Source organism: Oenanthe melanoleuca, chromosome 1A (assembly GCF_029582105.1).
Source record: "Oenanthe melanoleuca isolate GR-GAL-2019-014 chromosome 1A, OMel1.0, whole genome shotgun sequence".
Classification (NCBI taxonomy): Eukaryota; Metazoa; Chordata; class Aves; order Passeriformes; family Muscicapidae; genus Oenanthe; species Oenanthe melanoleuca.
Window position 1 is genome coordinate 23,909,365 of NC_079334.1, and position 18,671 is coordinate 23,928,035.

At 51.3% G+C, this 18,671-nt stretch overlaps 4 protein-coding genes across 5 annotated transcripts; 2 read left to right on the forward strand and 2 right to left on the reverse strand.

Annotated features, from left to right (window-relative positions):
- Nucleotides 1-140: 140 nt before the first annotated feature.
- On the reverse strand, nt 141-5,264 carry NAGA (alpha-N-acetylgalactosaminidase). The gene is made up of 8 exons (XM_056509245.1): nt 5,071-5,264; nt 4,547-4,721; nt 4,227-4,404; nt 3,855-3,949; nt 3,034-3,195; nt 2,356-2,553; nt 2,002-2,145; nt 141-1,753 (listed from the first exon to the last, which is right to left on the reverse strand). Exons 1-8 carry the CDS (start codon nt 5,232-5,234, stop codon nt 1,571-1,573), a joined length of 1,299 nt encoding a protein of 432 aa, XP_056365220.1. The 5' UTR covers nt 5,235-5,264; the 3' UTR covers nt 141-1,570.
- A 70-nt stretch (nt 5,265-5,334) lies between these two features.
- On the forward strand, nt 5,335-12,061 carry PHETA2 (PH domain containing endocytic trafficking adaptor 2). Of its 2 annotated transcripts, none has more exons than XM_056509280.1 (3): nt 5,335-5,426; nt 6,698-6,794; nt 7,301-12,061. In XM_056509280.1, exon 3 carries the CDS (start codon nt 7,309-7,311, stop codon nt 8,125-8,127), a length of 819 nt encoding a protein of 272 aa, XP_056365255.1. In that variant the 5' UTR covers nt 5,335-5,426; nt 6,698-6,794; nt 7,301-7,308; the 3' UTR covers nt 8,128-12,061. The 2 variants fall into 2 exon arrangements, with proteins under 2 accessions (XP_056365255.1, XP_056365246.1); XM_056509271.1 differs by lacking the exon at nt 5,335-5,426 and adding an exon at nt 5,649-5,738.
- On the forward strand, nt 8,892-14,710 carry SMDT1 (single-pass membrane protein with aspartate rich tail 1). Its single transcript, XM_056509306.1, has 3 exons — nt 8,892-12,455; nt 12,982-13,122; nt 14,420-14,710. The coding sequence occupies exons 1-2, from the start codon at nt 12,312-12,314 to the stop codon at nt 13,117-13,119; spliced, it is 282 nt and encodes a 93-aa protein (XP_056365281.1). The 5' UTR covers nt 8,892-12,311; the 3' UTR covers nt 13,120-13,122; nt 14,420-14,710.
- A 1,933-nt stretch (nt 14,711-16,643) lies between these two features.
- NDUFA6 (NADH:ubiquinone oxidoreductase subunit A6) lies at nt 16,644-18,554 on the reverse strand. Its single transcript, XM_056509294.1, has 3 exons — nt 18,342-18,554; nt 18,046-18,161; nt 16,644-16,838 (listed from the first exon to the last, which is right to left on the reverse strand). Exons 1-3 carry the CDS (start codon nt 18,463-18,465, stop codon nt 16,707-16,709), a joined length of 372 nt encoding a protein of 123 aa, XP_056365269.1. The 5' UTR covers nt 18,466-18,554; the 3' UTR covers nt 16,644-16,706.
- Between the last annotated feature and the right edge of the window lie 117 nt (nt 18,555-18,671).

An 18,671-nucleotide genomic window follows, 5' to 3' on the forward strand; every position in this document is an offset into this window, starting at 1 on the left:
TAACTGGAAAGCCTTTTCCTACTCTGCATCAGTCCAGTTTCTGACAGGAAGCCACTTCTGTTTCCTAGCATAGTTGTTCCTGTTTTGAGGCAAGTACCCTGAAATCCTATCTTAACTAAGCAGCTATAGCTAGCAACATATGAAACAGAGTTTACTTCTTTTTATTTCAATCAATTTACCTCAATCACTCTCCAAGAACAAAGCCAGCACCTTGTTTTGTTAGTAAGTTCTTCCTTATTAGGACTGCAAGCATTGTGTGCAGTATCTTGACCCTGCACCCCAGAGAAAGTTTCTGGAAGGGGCCAGAATCAACCATTTAGTCTTTCAGGAACCAGAATGAACAGATGACCAGGAACCCTCTCACAGCTGTATAGAAAGAGAGATTTTTTATTATTTTTTTTTTTTTCTTAATCTAAAATGTATTTCCCCAGTCTGAGGCTTAATCTTGTGTCACCTAGAACTCTTCCATAGGTTGTCTGCTGTATGGAGGTGAAGCAGTTGAGGGCTTTAGAGTATCCTGACACTCACTTCAGTTTATTAGTGCAGGCTTCTCCTCAGGATAGAGCTGTGGATGCAAGGGCCCCTGGGAGAAGAAGCCTTTCCCTGAGAAACACCAAGTTTTCAGCCTGCTGGAGTAGGATCTGATCCTCCTTTTAGCAGAAATTCTTTCTAGAGAAAGAAGGATGCAACTTTCAGCTTGGAGGCACCTGTGACCAACTCCCAACCCAAAGGACCACATGAACTGAGTATCAGCATCTTCCTGCCAGCACTCCTACACAGCATGCTATGGCTCTGCAGTTTTTGGTGTACCTCAGCACAGTTCCTGGGGTCATGTATGGCTTGTGGAGATTTTTGCTCTGCTCTGCTGTAAACTTCTACCAGAGTGGCTTTAATACAGTGCTAGCACACTAGCGTGCAGTAGTGCTGGCCTCTAGGATCATGTGCAAGCAAAGCCTCACTGCACAGGACCATCATGCCTCCAAGAGCTCTTGGTCCTAGTGGGGATATGTGGGAGAGATGCAGCCCTGTTGACAGCCCCTTACTCTAAACCAAGCTGATGACAGCAAAAGGAAGAAAGAAGGTGACCAATTCTGATCCTTGAGGTTAACACCATCACACACTTGGGTGGTGAGGCTGAGGGGAAAAAGGAAAAGGGGATGTGACAACCCTAGGAGATACTAAAGCACCCAAAGCCTTTCTACAGGTGTAGTTCAAACAGCCCCTGCAGCAGCCAGTAGTACCCAGCTCAAAGCAATGAAGTTCTTAGATGTCAGAGCTGACAAACTTCAGTAGTGGCTGGATTCTACTTGTGTGGCGTCTTCCACAGGAGGATCTCAAAAGACTTTGCAATCACCAGGGCAGTATGCTCTGCATACCCTTAGACAGTGGGTAACAAGAATTCCTGATTCACAAAGATGGAGCAGACATGATCGAGCTGGTACCAGGGGATGGTTACTGCCCAGCATTGCTGGGCTCACCAGCAAAAGGCACTGGTGCAGTGAAGAGCCACGTGCCCTGGGGGCTCACAGCTCACCCTGGCACTGGTCCACAGCCCATCCACTGGGCCCTGTCATAGGAGGGCTGGGTGGAAACCCTTGCCAGGGGCTTGCTGTCTGACAACATGCCAGGGTTGTAGCGGGAGTGCCACAGGACGGAGATACCACATCACCACCCCCGAGGGGTTAATAACCACTGTGAAGTTGTCTGCTGTCTTTAAGGTCCCGACGATCTTCCCAACGTACACGTCTTGTACCTGTGAAAGAGAGAGATGGAACTCCAGCAATTCCAGACCTTTCATCCTGGGGGCCAGCTGTGGTCACTGACATGGCATAGCAGGATAGGGCACAGCAGTGGGAACCAGAAGAGTGATCCAGTGGGCAGCTGCCCCTTCATCCCAGAGCCATGGAGTGAGAGTACTCCCTCTCCCTCCCCCAAAATGCATAGAGGTCTGGGAGGAGGGGGATCCATGTGCATGCTATGCAGGGTGGCAGTGGGGCTCACCTCATAGACGGCATCCTCAGGGAAGTGGAGCCTAGCCAGGCTGGTGGTGTAGCGGAAGGGCATGTCTGTCCTCCGGCTGAAGAACACAAGAGCACTGGCAGCCTGGGACAGTGGGCGCAGAAACACCTCGATGTGGGATTTCTCCTAGAGGTGGGGATAGGTGGGTGAGGCAGAGTTGCTAGGAGCAGTGTAACTTCTGACTTTGCCCTGTGGGGCTGCTACACCACAGCAGGCCCACAACTCCCACAGCTCTCCTGCTCTGTTTCTCTGCATCACTTCCCTTTCCCTTCCATTTGTTTGATGCTCTGTGCTACTTCTGTCTGCTCTCCCAAATACATCTGCTTTCCCCCTAACCTTGACAATCCTGCGCCCCTGGATTCCCAGGGGGTCCTGGTTGATCTGGATCATCAGGGGGTTCTGCAGGATCTCCTTGGCGCTGGGGGAGATGGTGCGGAGATCCGTGGACATGAGGAGTGGAGCTGCCATCACTGTCCACAGAGCCATTTGGGAGCGTGACTGCTCATAGCTAAGGCCAAAGTTTCCAATGATGAGCTGGAAGGGAGATGGTGAAAAGATGGAAGAAGCAGAAAAAGGTTAGAAATTTGTCTGCTTGTCACCTGTGGTGATGCTGTTTCCTTCTGGGAGGGAACGCACAAGAGAAACCTCACACATGCTTTTGCTTCCCCTTAAGTAGTCCACCACTGGTGCCACAGCCACTGAGATATCTCATCCCTGCTAGCAACATGCATTCAAATGCATGCATTAACACCCTTTGTTTCACCACTATTTGCCCTCAGGATGTGCAGGGAAGGACAAGAACACCTAGAGAACTTGACAGGTAAACTCAAGTGGTGAAAGGTTCATTGCAAACACGGGTTTTTCCCACAGCTTAGCCAAGGGCAACACCAGCTTTTGCCTCTGCAGCAACAGGGCACCTGCTCCTGGACCTTTTCCTTTGTCCTGCCCCTAGAAGGAGATCCCTGGAGATCCTCATCCCCAGACAGGGTCAAAGCACCCACCACCCATCCGCACCATGTCGGGGTCGTTCCAGTGCCCAGGGCCAGCTGCTGGCTGCAGCACGTCCTGGTTTGTGAAGAACCAGTCCACAATGGAAAGCACACTTTCCCAGGAGTCCTGGATGTCGTCATAGTTACGCCACAGGTTGCAGATCTCTGCCAGGATGGTGTAGTTCACCTGACAGGGAGAACAGTGTCAGGCAGGAGAGAAAAAAGAACTGTTCTGCAAGGTGTGGGAGGCCGGGGTAGCACTGTCGAATTGTGTGAAAGGCAGAGGAATCTGGAGAAGGGCGAGGAGGCAAGATCATATAGCAAGATCATATAGTCATAGTCATATCCCACTATGTTTGGGTACACCCCAGTACAAGAGGATGTCTGGCAAAACAACCATACAGGCCATGGGGAAATATGATAACCCATCAGCTACAAGAATGAGAGCAGCTCAGGACTGACTCAAAAAGTGAAAGAGGAAATATGTGGGCGCAACTAATTCTCAAGAAACATATACTAGGAACATTATCCTATTTAAAGCACTGAAACCAGACGGGATTGTCTTACAAGAAGACTATCAGGACCAACACCACACCATCTGAGTAGGGTGGAGAACATACACCCCAGAGCCTTCTTCCCACAAACTCCCTTCACCTAGCCATATTGGGACCACCAAGTGTTCCCCAGATGCTGGCAGGAAGGACACATTCCCTCTGGGGACCTGCAGCACTATCCAAGGGTGGGACAGTAAGTGGGGTGTAACACTCTGGTCCTGGTGCTCCCAGCAAGAGCTCCTCCAGGGCACAGGAGACAAGAGAACTTGCCAACAGATGGGAAAACCCTTACCTTGGGGGGAAGACCCCCCTGATATGCTGGCCAGCTGCAGGAGTAGACAATGGGGCGGCCTGTGGCGTTCAAGGCCCTCGCCATTTCTGGGTATCCTTAGGGAGAGAAGATGACAACCAGTGAAGGGAGTGGCTGTCAGCAGCCCCTGTCCCAGTAGCATCCTTTGTCCCAGCCCACCCAGCAAGGGGAATACCAGGCTAGCCTGGCTTCCTTCCTTACACCAGCTCCAGGGCACACAAACTCCTGCATCTTTTCATAACAGCTGCAATAGGAGGCACAAGGGAAGAACTGGCTGGCTGAGTGTTGCTGCAGAGGACCAGCTGCCCAACCCAAGCAGCAGGGGTGGAATGACAGAGGCTGGTGGACTTTTACCTTTTGCCTGCTCCTCTGCAGACGAGTAGCACCCATCCAGCTTCAGCATGTCCACACCCCACGCTGCAAAGGTCTGGGCATCCTGCTTCACATGTTCCAACATGGTGCCTGGGTATCCCCCACAGGTGAAGATGCCCAGGTCAGCATAAATGCCCAGCTTCAGGCCCCTGGCATGGACCTGTGAGGAGAGCAGAGCTGCAAGGAGCAAATGAAGGGATCCAAGCTGTCTGCCAGGCACCAGGGTCCTCTATTCCTTCCCAGCTCTCCCACCATACTGGCATGGGGACAGAGATCCCCAATGGCCCTCAGGAGTCACTCACATAGTCAGCCAGAGCCTTAATTCCACTGGGAAATCTCTTGGGGTCGGGAGCCAGCTGCCCGGCCGCATCCCGCTGCTTGGCAGACCAGCAGTCATCAATGTTGACGTACTCGTAGCCCAGCTCCCTCCAGCCATCCTCTGCCAGCCGGTCTGCCATCTCCATGAAGAGCTGCTCACTGTGGATTGAGGGACACATGGCAGGCTGGGACTCTGCGACCCTGTGCCTCACCAGGTGAGGTAGGCAGAGGGATCTGGGGGTTAACTGGGGGCTCTGCAGGGCTGGTCCGGGCCATAGGAGGGTCTTTAGCGCTCCCATTTAAACCCTGTTCGTGTTTATTGATCTCACCGAGGAGGAAGCGTTTCCCCGAGTGCCTGAAAAGCCTGGCCACATGCTTCAGCTCCGGGGGCTCTCCGGCCCAGCACCGGGGCTTCTGAGCCTCCCGCCTCCCATGCACCATCCACCCCGGGGTCCCAGGGATGCAGACGGCGCCCGAAGTTCGACCTGACCGAGCCCCAACCCCTGACCTGATGCAGTTGCGGGGATCCTCCTGGCAGTCCACGTCGCAGCGGAACCTCTCCCAGGACATCCAGCCCATGGGGGGAGTGCGCGCCAGCCCGTTCTCCAGGGCCAGGGAGGGAAGCGCCAGGGCCAGGGCCAGGGCCAGCCCGCTCGGTAGCACCGTCCCCATCGCTGCCGGGGCACAGAGCGGCTCTCCCGGCCCGGCCCCGCTCACATGATGCCGGCCGCATCACCTGACCGGCCGCCCACGCCTCCCGAGCCCCGCCGCACCGCGCCCCATAGCCGTGCCACCCCGTTAATGCCGCTGCCCCCGCTGCACCCTGCCAGCATCGCACCCGGCTGCTGCTGCACCCCATAGCTGGTACCCATCAGCATTGCGCCCAGCCCGTACTGCGCCCCATTGCAGCTGCACCCCATTGCTGCCGCTCTGTCACCGCCGCCCCCTGCCTGCTGGGGACGGGGAGTTTAGGTCCCCCCCAGGTGTCCGGCGAAGCGGAGGGGCGCGGGAGGACGCGGCTCCGCTCTGGCTGCGGTGTCCCGGCCCCCCCGCTCCCCCGGCCCCGGCGGGGCGGTGCTGCCGGCGCGGCGGGACGGCCCCGGGGCCGCAGGAGCCTTCCCAGCCCGGCCGCCGCAGGGCCGGGCTGCCCGCACCGCCGAGCAGCAGCGGCCCGAGGTGAGCCGGGCCGGGCCGGGGTCCCGCCGTCGCAGGGGGGGGGAGCTGGGCAGGGGTCGGGCCGGGCCGGGCCGGGGCAGGTCGGCGGCGGGGCGGGAGCGGCCGCGGGGGTCGCAGGCACACGGGGAACACACGCACACGGAGGGTGAACACACACAGGGGGATACACAGACGCACACGCACACACAAAGACACGCGGCCCCATTGCACTGGCGTGCGCCCGCTCATAAAAACACAGAGCCCAGCACGGCACACGTGGGACCCTCGCAGCCCCCTCGCGTCAGGGCCGCCCCGGCTGTCCGCAGCCTGAGTGTGCCAGGCTGGAAGCTCCCCAGGGCAGAGCACCTCCAGGGAACAGCCTTTCCTGGTTTCTGATCGGGGGTTTGGGCGTTTTTCAACTGGGCTCCGTGCCCCCATGTCCTCAGCCGTGCCCCACAAACCCTGAAGGGAGATGGGGGCTCCGGGAGGGATTTTGGATGTTGCTCAGCAGTGGGGAGCTCCTGGCGCCTAAATCTGCCCTGGGAGTGGTGGCTGCGGTTTGTTTTCTGCATTTTTCTGTGTGTGGAGTTCTAGCGGTTGGAAATCCTTTTGCAATTGAACAATCCACAAAGGCTGTGCTAGCTCTGTTCTTCAAGGCTCTGTCCTCCTTGATTTGCCGAGTTGCCTGCCACAAATGGGGAAGTGACAACTTTTATAAAATATTTCTTTTTTTCTTTTAATAAACCCAAAACAAACTCAGGAGCCAGAAAACAAACTGACAGGAGCACTGGCCTGATCTGGGATGGGGCCCAGGCTTTGGAGAGAATGCATGTTCCCCCAGTTTTGCCATCGCAGTTTCCAGTGCAGCTTGCCTGCACTGAGGACCCAGAATTTCTGGGGTGGGAGTGACACAGCTCTTAGCTCTGTTAGTCCCAAACTGTTCTGGTCAGTAACTTCTTCATCCTTTTCCTCTAACAAAGGATGGTGCTCATCACTCTGAGGCCTCGGAGACCCTCGGCTAGGGAGCAGCCTGGCCAAGGAAGACAGCAGGGGTTTGCAGTCTGACCTGCACAGCTGGTACGCCACCTTGTACCCCACTGCTGGTGAAGCTGCTGGAGTTGGGAGTTCTGCCAGGAAGGCTGGTGGGGCTGGGTGATCCTGCATGGAGACAGGGAGTAGGGAAAGGGGGCAGAAGTGTAAGTTCAGGAGCCCTTGGGTCTAAAACACTCTCCTTATCCTGCCTTCTAATAGAGAGCAAAATGAGTGCCTCGCAGGCAGAAGCAAATTTCTTTGATGTGCCCCATTAAAAACCAGCAAAGTAGGTCACTTGTGGAATAAGAAATGAAACAGCAGTGTTGGCGTTCCAGGGAAGGCAGGTGTCTGGCTGGAGAGGCTCTGGCAGTGACCTCCTCTTTGCAGTGGCGAGGAACCAGCGTGCCCTTTGTAGGGTACTGCTGGGTTAGACACTGTCCTGTATCAATGTCTGTTGGAGTTGGGAGCAGGTTCAGGCTGCTTGTGGTGGGGCCAGTGACATGCTCCTTACACCAAGCCAACCTTTTCCCCCTCTCTTCCTCTGCTCCTAGGTGGGGCGATGAAGCTGAACGAGCGCAGCGTGGCCCACTACGCCACCTGCGACTCGCCCGCCGACCACGCCGGCTTCCTGCGCAAGCGGGTGGAGCGGCACCACCACCATGGCCACCACCACGGCACCTCCTACCAGCGCCGGTGGTTCGTCCTCAAGGGCAACCTCCTCTTCTACTTCGAGGAGCGGGAGAGCCGGGAGCCCGTGGGGCTGGTGGTGCTGGAGGGCTGCACCGTGGAGCTGTGCGAGGCCGCCGAGGAGTTCGCCTTCGCCATCCGCTTCGATGACGCCGGTGCCAGGGCTTACGTGCTGGTGGCCGACGGGCAGGCTGCCATGGAGGCCTGGGTGAAGGCGCTCTCGCGGGCCAGCTTCGACTACATGCGGCTGGTGGTGAGGGAGCTGGAGAAGCAGCTGGAGGAAGCCTGCAAGAGCTTGGCCGCTTGCCGTAAGTCTCCACAGAGATCCTCCTCTTCCTCCTCTGGCAGGAAGAGGCATCTCTCCAACCCTGCCTTGCAGCCTCTCCAGGAAAAGCCCACCACCCTGGAGAATGGCTACTCCACGTGGAGTAGTGGTGGTTGTGTCACCAGTGGGGCCACCTGCAATGACCATGATGGGGGCCAAACGAAGCCCCCGCCCCTGCCTCCACGCCGGCGCTCGGCCGCTGGCAGTGCCACAGCATCCCCAGCACCTGGCTTCTCACCAGCCATGTTGGAGAGCCCAGTGTCACCAGAAACGATCTGCTTCTCCAAGCTGCACAACTGGTACGGGCAGGAGATCGCAGTGCTGAGACGGGAGTGGCAGGAGAGGCAGAAGAGGGGACACCCGTGACTGGGGGCACAGGACACAAGTCACTGGCCAGCTTTGCCCAGCAGCCTGTCCTGCAGGAAGAGTGAAGTGAGGGACTCTGCTTGCCCCTGCCCTCAGGAGTGGCTGAGTGTGCAGTGTGTGTATGCTTCCCTTTGGAGGGACTCAAATCTCCTCTAAACCTCACATTTAATTTCCATGAGGCTTTATACAGCTGGAAAGTGTGTAACACCAGTGGAGCCACCTTTATTTAAACTCTCTCTGCTGGAAGTAGGAGCTGCCCAAATCAGCCAATGGGCAGGCTTGGCCACTTACTGTCCTGACATAGTGGATGCTCCAGGTGTTTCATCCCCCACCCCTCCTTCACCACTTTTGTTTTGTTTTGTTTTGTTTCTCAGTGTGGAAGTTTGCTTTTGGTCAGTGTTTATTACTGTTTGTGGTCTTGTACCAAAGTCCTTCTGCCTTTGTTCTGAAGCAGATAAGGCTGGGCTCTTATGAAGTGCCTCTGACAGGTCACTGGCCCTGGCACATGCCTCCAGCCTTGTGCCTCTCTCACTACATGTGAGCCACTGCAGCTGTTGCTGGCCCAGCAGCTGGGGCATTTGCATTGTTTTTTTAGTTTCATCTACTAACCCTTCTTTCAGCTAAATCCTTCAGGATGTGGATATCATGGTCTTGCAACTATCTCTTTGTGTGCTCATACTCAGCAGCAAGTCTGAAATGGAGACAGGAAGCTTGGCCTGAAGCCACAGTGAGGATACCAGGAGCTCCCCAGGGCTGATCTGGACTCTGTCAAGTGGTAACCAAACCTGCTAATATCTCTGGCTCAAGGTTTCCCTGTTCCTGAACAGGGATACTAAAGCCTCTTTGCCTGGGCAGGAGTAGATTTCTTAGCCTTTTCTTAGACCACAGCCCCTGCAAAGTGCCATGCAGGGCTCAGCCAGCTCATCAGGCTGCTTTCCCAAGAGGGTGTACAGATCCACGCTCCTGCAGGGCCTCTCTGAGTGTTATGGCTCTGCCCAGCTCCTGGCAGTGCTGCACATTTGGAGGAGAGGCTTTGAAGGAGTGGGGAGGGAGAGAGGGCTGGTCTCGTGAGAAGTGAAGGTGTGGGAGTGAGTTATGGGTGTTGGCAGTGTCTGGGCTTGCCTTTGTGTCAAAGCCATATCGCTGCCTTCTACTGAGCCTGTACCTGGCCTGCTGGCACTTCCTCTGATTTCATGTCAGCATTGCTTGGCTGATATCTGCAGCACATCCCATCCTCCCAGCAGGCTGGGAGGGCTGCAGGAAGGGCATGCCTGTCACCTCACTATGGAAAGAGACTTGTCCATCAGTAGGTCAGAAACCTTGGCCACAAGGCACACGGTACGAGTAGGTGGGTGCCAAGTTCAGAGACTAGAACACCCTTGGGATGCAGTTTAAAAATCCCCCTTATTTAGTTGCATGCTTCCCTTCTAAAAACATAAAACCTGTTTTTATTGTCCTGTTTTGTTAAAGAGCTTTTCTAGGAAAGCAAAAGCCCATTTCAGTTCATAACAGGCTTGAACCTTTCTGGACTTAAACACACTTGGCTTCCTACTTTGAAATAGCCTGTAGAGATAGCCAATGCAGAAATCAAATTTCTATTAACTCTTGGTGCTTTTTAAAATATGTCTCTGGAAGTTTAAGATGATGAGCTTCCAGCTTCCTGCCTAATTATGGCTCGATGGTATATTAGAGGAAATCAGATCTTAAATTAGATCTTGCAGATGACTTTGGGCAGTGAGAATGTAACCTTCACTTGCGAGTAATGCAATCCAGTCTTCTCCAGTTCGTGGTTGTGTTACTTCACAGTAAGGGTCTTCAAGTTTGGGAGGATCATTTTTGTTTTGCTTTTGTGAAAACAGTTCAGAAAAATCAGAAGCAGGTGGGCATGGGGCAAGGCTCTGGCTTCATCAGCAGCTCAGCTGGTTGGATGTAGGGTCCTGCCCTGCTGCTTGAAGAGTTCAGTATTGCAGCTTTCCTGGCTGTAAATATGTCCCCTTTCCCATGCCAGGGCAGCAGCATCAGGGGATTGCACTACCCAGTGCCTCCTTGCTCTGAGCATGAGTGTTTTGGGACCTAGATCAAATTTATCAAATATTTTCCTTTGGTTATTTTTTTTTTTTTAATAAAATACAGAGAGAATATTCCTGATTCTCACATTAACATAAAGCAGATTGACAGTAAAGACTCAGCTTCCAAAACAAATCAAAATGTAGTGGCAGTTCCTATATGAGGCCAAAGAATTGGGAGTGACCAGAAGGGAAAATAAATTAACAAAGCCAGTTCTGTCAGAACTGAAACTGAGACAGTATTATTCATTTAAGGACAGTTTCACTTTTAAGAAGCTTAGTTTGTTTTAATAAGCCAGGATTGTGCTCGTAACACTACTAAAGAGCTTATATTTAATACTTTAATCTGTCCCATTCAAAGGGCACGATTTCCACGCTACCTGCCTTAGCACATATCCCAACTAAATCCCCAGCCCTGCAAATGAGGCACTGTGCTCTGCTTTCTGTCTGATCACATTTGGAGTCATTTTCTCTGCAATTTTAGTTTTATTCTGCAGTGCTGACAAGAAAATGGCTGAGTCCTGATCCACATTTATACTCAGCCCAGCCATCCGTGCCTGGGCCTTTGCTAGGTCTCCAAGGAGCTGCATGACTTTGGATGTGCTTGATCAGGATTTTCTCACCATCCCACTCCTGTAGCAGGGTTGCCATGCCCAAATGGAAGCCATGCCCAAATTTGTATGGGAGTACAGGTTTTTTAACCACCACTGCCACTTGCTTCATTAGGCAGGAAGCAGCTGAGTGCTGCACTGCCTCCTCGGAGATGGAGGCTATCGAGCCAGCCCAGCTGAATTGGTTGTGCTGGCAGTGCCTTTGAAGAAGCCCCCAGGCAGGAGATGGGGATTTCAGCTTCCTGAGGTTGAACATTCAGCTGGAGCAGCCTGTCTGTCTTTCTGCAGGCAGAGATTGTTACAGGAAAGTCAGGGAGTTTTCACCGCACATGGTCCCTGACAGCAAAGTAAGACTGATTGCCACACAGGGTTTTTCTCCAGTCGTTCAGGTTTGGACTGTTTTATCTCCTGCCTCCACTTCCCCTTTTTATTTAAAAAAAAATAGAATGTCTATCTAAACAGGTTCCTTGGCAAAGGGGGAGCTGAATACTGAAGTTAAATGGGTACTTTTCTTAAAGTACTGAAGTAAGATCCCTTTCTAAGAGTTTTCTTTGTGAACAAGCAATGAGAGTAAAGTGCTAAAATTTAAAAGAAAATGAAAGAGGAAGGGCAATTCTGACATGGCCTTTGTGAGCTGTGCTGAGAAGGGCTCTCAATCTGCTAAAATACTTGATTAAATCCTTACATTTTTCTGAGGCTGGCATTTCAGATTTGAGCCTGTGATAGACAATTTCTGCACCTTTTTTTTTTTTTTTTGTTAAACTGTTTTGTTTTCCACTGAGTCCAGGTGAAGAGCAACCTGAAGGCTTTACCTGTCGCCATTCTTAGCCATGTGGTGGACAATCATGACCAAGATCAGACATTTTGTGTTACTAATAGTGCCTGGGGGAGCCACCCCTCAATGTTACCTCTCTCGGCTGCCTTTGCAGAGAAGCTGAAAAAAGTCCCCACTGAAATAAATGCACGGGGTAATCTTTCAGCAGCAGCACCAAAATTGTGTTCCCTCCGCACAATTACCTGGAAAACACTACGAGCGACTCCTGCCTTTCCAAGTGCTTCTGTTTTAGGTAGGACGTCTTCCTGTTTTTAGGAGGCGGTTTTGCATGCGCCTTTGTTTTATGCGCGGAATTTGTGTTATCCATTGCATTACATTGTTTAGAGTTTGTTTTACGCGCGGAACTTGTATTATCCATTGCATTACACTGTTTAGAGTTTGTATTTTATGCAGCGAAGCCGAATAAAGCGGTTTGATTTGTAGTCCGTGCGCTGCCAATGGAGCAGTGAAACCCCCGGGGCGTGTCCGCAGGGCCGGGTTTGCCCTGATCGGGAGGCGGCGGGAGGCGGCCCGGGCCCCGTCCCTCCGGGGCACCGACAAACGCCCCCACACACCGGGGAGGGCGCGGCCTCGCCCCGCGCATGCGCAGCGCCGGTCTCGCCGCCTCCCCACAAGCATCGCGATATCACAGGTGACGTCCGGGCTCGGCCGCGGCTCGGGGCAGGCGGGACGATGGCAGCGGCAGCCGGGCGGCTCCTGGCGGCGACCGTGGCTCGCTCGGGGCGTGCGAGCTGGGCCGTGCCGGGCCCACCGCTGGTGCCCTCCCGGAGCGCCACCGTCACCCGCAGCGGCGCCATTTTGCCCAAGCCGGTTAAGGTGAGGGGCGAGCAGGCGGGGGCGGCAACAACGGGAGGCAGCGGCAGCCAATCGGTGCGGGCACAGCTGCTGTGGGCGGGGCGCTGGGGTGAGTGGCAGTGCGTGGGACCAATGAGCGGAGGGCTACGGGCGGGGATGCGGAAGCGCTCGGTAGCGGGAGGAGACGGGAGCGGCCCCCGGAGCTTGCGGGACTCACCTGGCCCGTGTCCCCCTGAGCGAGGCAGCGCTGCGGCATAAGGGGGAGATCAAGACCCGCCTACGCACCGCCCTTTGGCACCGGCGACCGCCTCCCCCTTCCTAAGACCTGCCCGGGCTCCCCGCTCGCTGGTGCGGGTCTGTTTGTAATGCTAGAATATTATAATAAAGCGTTGTGCGGTGACCGGGGGGTGGCACTAGGGACGTAGATCGTTCTTCGGGCCGCTTCCCGGGCCCTTCCCGCGCCTGTGGAGCCGTGAGTGCGCCGGTTCAGCCAAAATGCGTCTTACTTGTATGTAAAGATCCACTTTTTACAATCGACTCCTTGCAGACGCCCTTCGGCCTTCTCAGAGTGTTCAGCGTCGTGATCCCTTTCCTGTATGTTGGTACTCAGATCAGTAAAAACTTTGCAGCCTTACTTGAAGAACATGATATCTTTGTCCCAGAGGATGACGATGACGATGATTAAAGGGTATGTCATTAACTACACCAGCAATGTAATTAATTGTGCTTTCTGTTCGCGTGGGGCAGGGAGGAATCTCAGACAAGGAAATACAGCCGGCAACAGCTTAGAAGACGCACTTGCAGTTAAACACATTGACACGGATATGCCTTTGGCTATGAACTTTTTTGTTTTGTACCAGCATAGATCAGACTGGTATCTGGGCATCCTCCACACCATGCATTTCTTAGAGACTGGTCTGTGCTTTAGACCCCTCACGAACTCTTTTATCCTTCTTTGGATGTGTAATGTAGGAACACTGAAGTCTCTCTGTTGTCTGCGGTATAGACCGTCATTGATTACATTATATTTGATACAGCTGACAAGATCTAAAACACACCTGTTATGAGGCGTGGCTGAAGGAGCTGGGGCTGTTTAGCCTGGTGAAAAGAAGGCTCAAGGAGATTGTAGCCAAGTAGGATTTAGTCTCTTTTCCCAAGTAACAAGCAACAAGACAAGAGGAAATAGCCTCAGATTGTGCTAGGGGAGGTTTAGATTGGATACTAGGAAACATTTCTTCAGGGTTGTTCAGCATTGGAGCAGGCTGCCTACGGAAGCAGTGGAGTCACACACCCTGCAGGTATTTAAACAAGGTGTGGACAAGGTACTTAAGGACTTTAGCAGTGGACTTGGCAGTACTGGGTTAACAATTGGGACTCAATGAACTTGAAGTTTTTTTTCAACCTAAACGATTCCATTATTTTGTTCTACCTGTTTATAAGTCTTCTCCTAACTCACAGAATGACTCTTTAAAAAACCAGAATCGCGTACTGTCTTAAATTCTGATGTAGGTGAACAATTTAAGAGTTCTGGACCCCATCAGAACAAATTGTCTGGTGGGTGTTACAACAGGGATCTGTGGAGTAGTTGGACCATTCAGACTCATTGCAGAAAGGAAGAATGGCAATGATTCACCTTTATCTGCATTGCTACACTTTCTACCATTTTCTGTTATTCTGGTTAGCTTTTTCTTGTGTAAAGATTTGAGTTTGTGTGTACTTGATTCTTTATAGAACAAAGAGGCTGTTTCAGAGAAGTAATTGTAAATAATATAGATGTATAATCAGTTTGGTGGGTATATTCCAGTTGATCAGGGGTTTTCCAGCATGCACTGTGCAGCTAAAACTTACGACTTAAAAGATTGCAAAGACTGCACCGGCCTGTTGACAATTCCCCTTATGTAAACCCCACCTTGTGCAGTTTTGGGAGGAGGATACAGTCTGCAGCTCAGTAGTGTATCTGTAATAGCTTGTTTTTCTTTTTGCAGCACTGGAACAGAAGAACAGAAGGGAGAAAGCCATTGACAAAACAATGGTTCCAACATCTGTCACCTGTGTTTTGTCCTTCCTCACGGCGACAGGGGGCTTTGTATCCCCTTTACCTAGTGAGCATCCTGCACATCTCTGTATGCTGGAAATCTGTAGATCAGGATTGAAGGAAGTGCTTGATAGGTCCTGTGTCCTTGCACACACATGCTCACCTCATCAAAGACTGCTTGGGAATGCCTTTAATTAACAGTATGGGAAACAATTAAAGATCAAGAGATTGATACATGCAACTTTGGTCCTGTGTTTTTATACATTATTTGCCTGTGTCCTAGTATTTGTTTTAACCTTTCTATCTCTATCTCATGAGGGAAGCTCTCCTCATGCTTATTTTCTCTTTTGAGTCCTTTCAGTAACTCAGTACTGATCTACAGCACATGTGGAATCCTAGGGGAAGCAGCAGCCCCACAGCACAGCCCTGTTAAAGAATGGAGTGCACATCAACAATCCCACTGTGGTTCATCAACCTAGCAGCTGTATCCAATGGGTGCTGTCATTAACTTCACCTCACTGAAGATTAAAGACAGTTATTATTGTCACAGAGTTAAAACTTCGAGTGGCTTTGGTAAACGTTTGGCATGACAAGTTGCAAATGAACTTGCTCATGAGTTTTATAGCATTTAACCTTTGACCACTGGCTCCAAGTATCTAATATTTCCCAGGTAGTTCAGTGCTTCCTTCCGAAAGAGCCCTAACATATTTGTTTACTTCACTGTATGAACTTCAGCTCCTCTTTTCATAAAAGTGTTTGCTATTGCACTTAAATCCTTGTATCGTAGACTTAAAAGATCTTCTCTGCTGTTATGGCACAGGAAGAGTGTCTTTAGTCACATCAGACCAGCTGTTCTCTCAAAATGAAACCTTGAGAGGTTGGTCAATTATTTATTTCTCTTAAGCCAGCATTGCTCCCGTGTCTCATGGTTTCTAGTCACTAGATCTGGCCTCCTGACTGCCCACTTCTTTCTTATTGGTGTTGCTGTTCCAACAACCACATCTGTTCCCTTCTTCTTTGGCACAGCTTTTCATGTTTGCTCAATAACTCCCCAGTATGGCTGCTGAGAGAAAAGGGAGCCTGTAATCTGAGTAACCCCAAGAGCTGTAGCTAAAAGCAGCTGTCAGGTTCTTGAGTCACTTGGTATCAGAGTTGCCCCCTCCTTGCCCAGTCACCTGAGAAGTGGCTGTTCCCGTTTATCTGCTCTTGGGAGCCAAACATGTACCTGTTCCTGTTTTATATACTGCCAAAATCCATTTCACTGCTTTGTCCTACAGTCCCTCCTGGGCCCCTCCTGACTTTGTCTACCCTGTCCTTAAAAACATGCTAATGCTGGAGCCCCAAGGTTTCTATGTATGCATCCCTGAGGAGTGCTGAGTTACAGTCCTCATGGGGAAGAAAGCCCCAGTTCTTACAGGATAAAACAATGTTTATTTAGGCCAAAAAATAAAAAACAAGTTTGAGTGTACTGCAGACATCCAGGGCTGCTCACATCTGGAAGAGCTCCAGCACCGAGTTACTTGCTGAAAACCTGTTCTGTCTGGTGAAAGAATAAATTCTCCTTATCCCTCTCAAAAGGGAACTAGCAAATCCTGATTCACTGGATGGGGTGATGTTAGGACACAATCTCCTGCTAGGTTTCAGAAACTCTTAACGAGCCTTCCTATTCTAGAAAACTGTACAAACCCCCTTTCTCCAGGTAATTTTTTTACAGCAGCGAAACCCTATTGATGTTTTAATGCATAAGGATTTATTTGCCTACTGGATTTTATATATTCTTTATGAGAAACTAGGCAGACTAATGCCCAATAAAAAACAAAGTCAACCAAGTCATAGCATAAAATTGCAAGACACTGTGTGAATACACATGTGCCTCAAGCATAAGAATATTTCTGTGAGTACAGTGGCTTTTTTGAAGGCCTGCCCTTCTCCTCGCAGAGCTAACATCTACAGATGGGGCTGCAGGCTAAGCTCAAAGACCCACAGACAGGCTGTGTTGTGGTTATTCAGCAGACACCCCAGGGTAAGTGACGGGATAAATGCCATCCACTGAAAATACACACTGGCAAAACTAGGAAATTACAGCTCTTCAAACAGATCATAATCACTTGCACATGCTCCGGGTTTGTCTAGTCATTAGGCTCCTAAGATGCTAGAGAATCTCTTTGTATGGATTTTTTTTTCTGTTGTATAGAACTTTATTTGTAATATAAGGCAGGAAACACTGAGTCAGTTTCTCAGGGATTGTGGCCCGCATAGAATTTGGACAGAAAGTCTTTGGGTTGCGGGGTTTCCGTCTCGTGGAAGTACCTCATGACGTGAGTCCTCTGCTTCCAGACATGAATGGTTTCTTGAAGCTCCATTTTCCCCTGCACACACACAGAAGAATTTTAGACTAGTTGGCAGTGAGAGCCCAAGTCTAACCACACAGTACTGTGACAGTTATTTGAATGCACTTAAAAACACCTGTGAAAATAATAGCTGCATAAACAGTTCTGTACTCCTACAGCTTGCGTGCACTACCTACACTGTGACACAAATATACTGTTCCTGCCTTGGAACTTAAGATGATTTCTCTGCAGCACCGCTTCCCAGCCCTGGGAAGAAACAGGCAAGAGACTCTGTCCCATTCTCAAAAATATTCTTTCTCTTCTCACCAGCACCTCCCATAAAATTCTACACAACATTCCTAGCGTTGGAGCAACTCTACTGAATTTGGGTGAACAGCAACACTTTAGCTGTAAAATTAACTGGTGCCAAGTGCTTTGCTCCAGTATCACTGCCACTGAGACATGCAACTTCTTCAGGATTTGATTCTTTTGTACCAGTTTTATAGGATGGTAGCACAGAGCCAAATGAGACTGCCTAGAATTGTCACCTACATACTATCTAGGATTCTGTTTCCAGATTTTTTTCATCATGTAAAGACACAGTATAACTGTCTTGAAATGCAAGAAACAAAACAGGTGAGCATGCAGTCCTTGGTTGGAAGCTTTGTTTTGCATTAGAACTGTAGAGGTCAGTTACTGTTGCTCAGACACATTTTGAAGCCTGTTGTGCTGATTATTGCTTTGAATCAGACAGGTCTGTCAGGCCTGTTAACATCACCAGATGTGTTGCAGAGTTGGAGTGTTGGAGTGCCACTCAAAACCAGCTTCCCACCAAGCACTGACACTGTAATATATGTTGCAGAATCACTGAAGAATACCATTTTCCAATCCAATGAAGTACTGTAGAGAGTAGAAAGTTCATTTTTAACAGTAAATTAGTAAATTAGTGAGCAGTACATATTTTCCCTTTCTTTGATTGCTGTTGTTAAAAAAAGACAAGCAAGTAAGCAACAAAAGTTGAGAAGAAACTTATTAACTGCCGCTTTGCTTGACATAAACTTGCTGAATTCTAAAGCCACCTGATCCCTTATCGACAGGTTTGCTGACACAGATGTACCAATCCAACTGCAAGAGACAACGACTCCATAGACAGGCTTGTACAAAGGTGTCCCTCTCCTCCATCACACTCACCACAAATCACCCACATTCTCTGCAGCTTCAACAAATCAGAAGGAACTGTTTGTACCTTAATAACCAGCATGTCTATCACGCGTGGATCCGTAACGTGGGCATTCTTCATGAACATCTCCCGCACCTTGTTACGCCCCTGTTTCACCGTGATGTCCAGCTGGTACAGGTGCACTAAGAGAAACACAACACCTACTGCGGTCATCCACGTCGTTCTGCCCGTGTGCCACCGGCACCGTGCAACTCAACCCGAAACACTGTCACTCGTTCATGCGATGCCCGCCGGCTTCACCAATGTCATTAAGGCCGTTCCGACCTTGAGCCCGTGCGGCAGGCCCCGCGTTCCTCACCCACCCGTGTTGGGCACCTCGCGGTACCAGGCCCGGTACAGCTCCCTGACGCGCCGCTTCGCCTCGCTCAGATCCCGGCTGAAGATCGGCTTCACAGCCGACACTACGCCTTTGCCCGCCACCGCCATCTTGCTGCCGCCACCTTCCCCTCCGCCCGCGGGGAGGTGCAGGGCACCGCAACTTCTATTGGCCGGCTGAGCTGCCACTCCAGCCTCCCGGGCGGGCGGTCTCCCACCCGATTGGTCGAAAGAAACGCCAATCAATGCTATTACAAGGGACGGAGACGCTGTTGGGCGGCCCCGCCTACTGAGGGACCCCGCCTGCTGAGGGACCC

Coding starts and splice junctions, on each gene's coding strand:
- NAGA (XM_056509245.1), bottom strand. CDS start 5,234: ATGGGGACGGTGCTACCGAGCGGGCTGGCCCTGGCCCTGGCCCTGGCG. Junction 4,722..5,070: donor GATCCCCGCAACTGCATCAG/GTCAGGGGTTGG, acceptor CTCAATCCACAG/TGAGCAGCTCTTCATGGAGA. Junction 2,554..3,033: donor ACTGGAACGACCCCGACATG/GTGCGGATGGGT, acceptor TCTCCCTTCCAG/CTCATCATTGGAAACTTTGG.
- PHETA2 (XM_056509280.1), top strand. CDS start 7,309: ATGAAGCTGAACGAGCGCAGCGTGGCCCACTACGCCACCTGCGACTCG.
- SMDT1 (XM_056509306.1), top strand. CDS start 12,312: ATGGCAGCGGCAGCCGGGCGGCTCCTGGCGGCGACCGTGGCTCGCTCG. Junction 12,456..12,981: donor TTTTGCCCAAGCCGGTTAAG/GTGAGGGGCGAG, acceptor GACTCCTTGCAG/ACGCCCTTCGGCCTTCTCAG.
- NDUFA6 (XM_056509294.1), bottom strand. CDS start 18,465: ATGGCGGTGGCGGGCAAAGGCGTAGTGTCGGCTGTGAAGCCGATCTTC. Junction 18,162..18,341: donor CCGCGAGGTGCCCAACACGG/GTGGGTGAGGAA, acceptor TGTTTCTCTTAG/TGCACCTGTACCAGCTGGAC. Junction 16,839..18,045: donor TAGACATGCTGGTTATTAAG/GTACAAACAGTT, acceptor GTGTGTGTGCAG/GGGAAAATGGAGCTTCAAGA.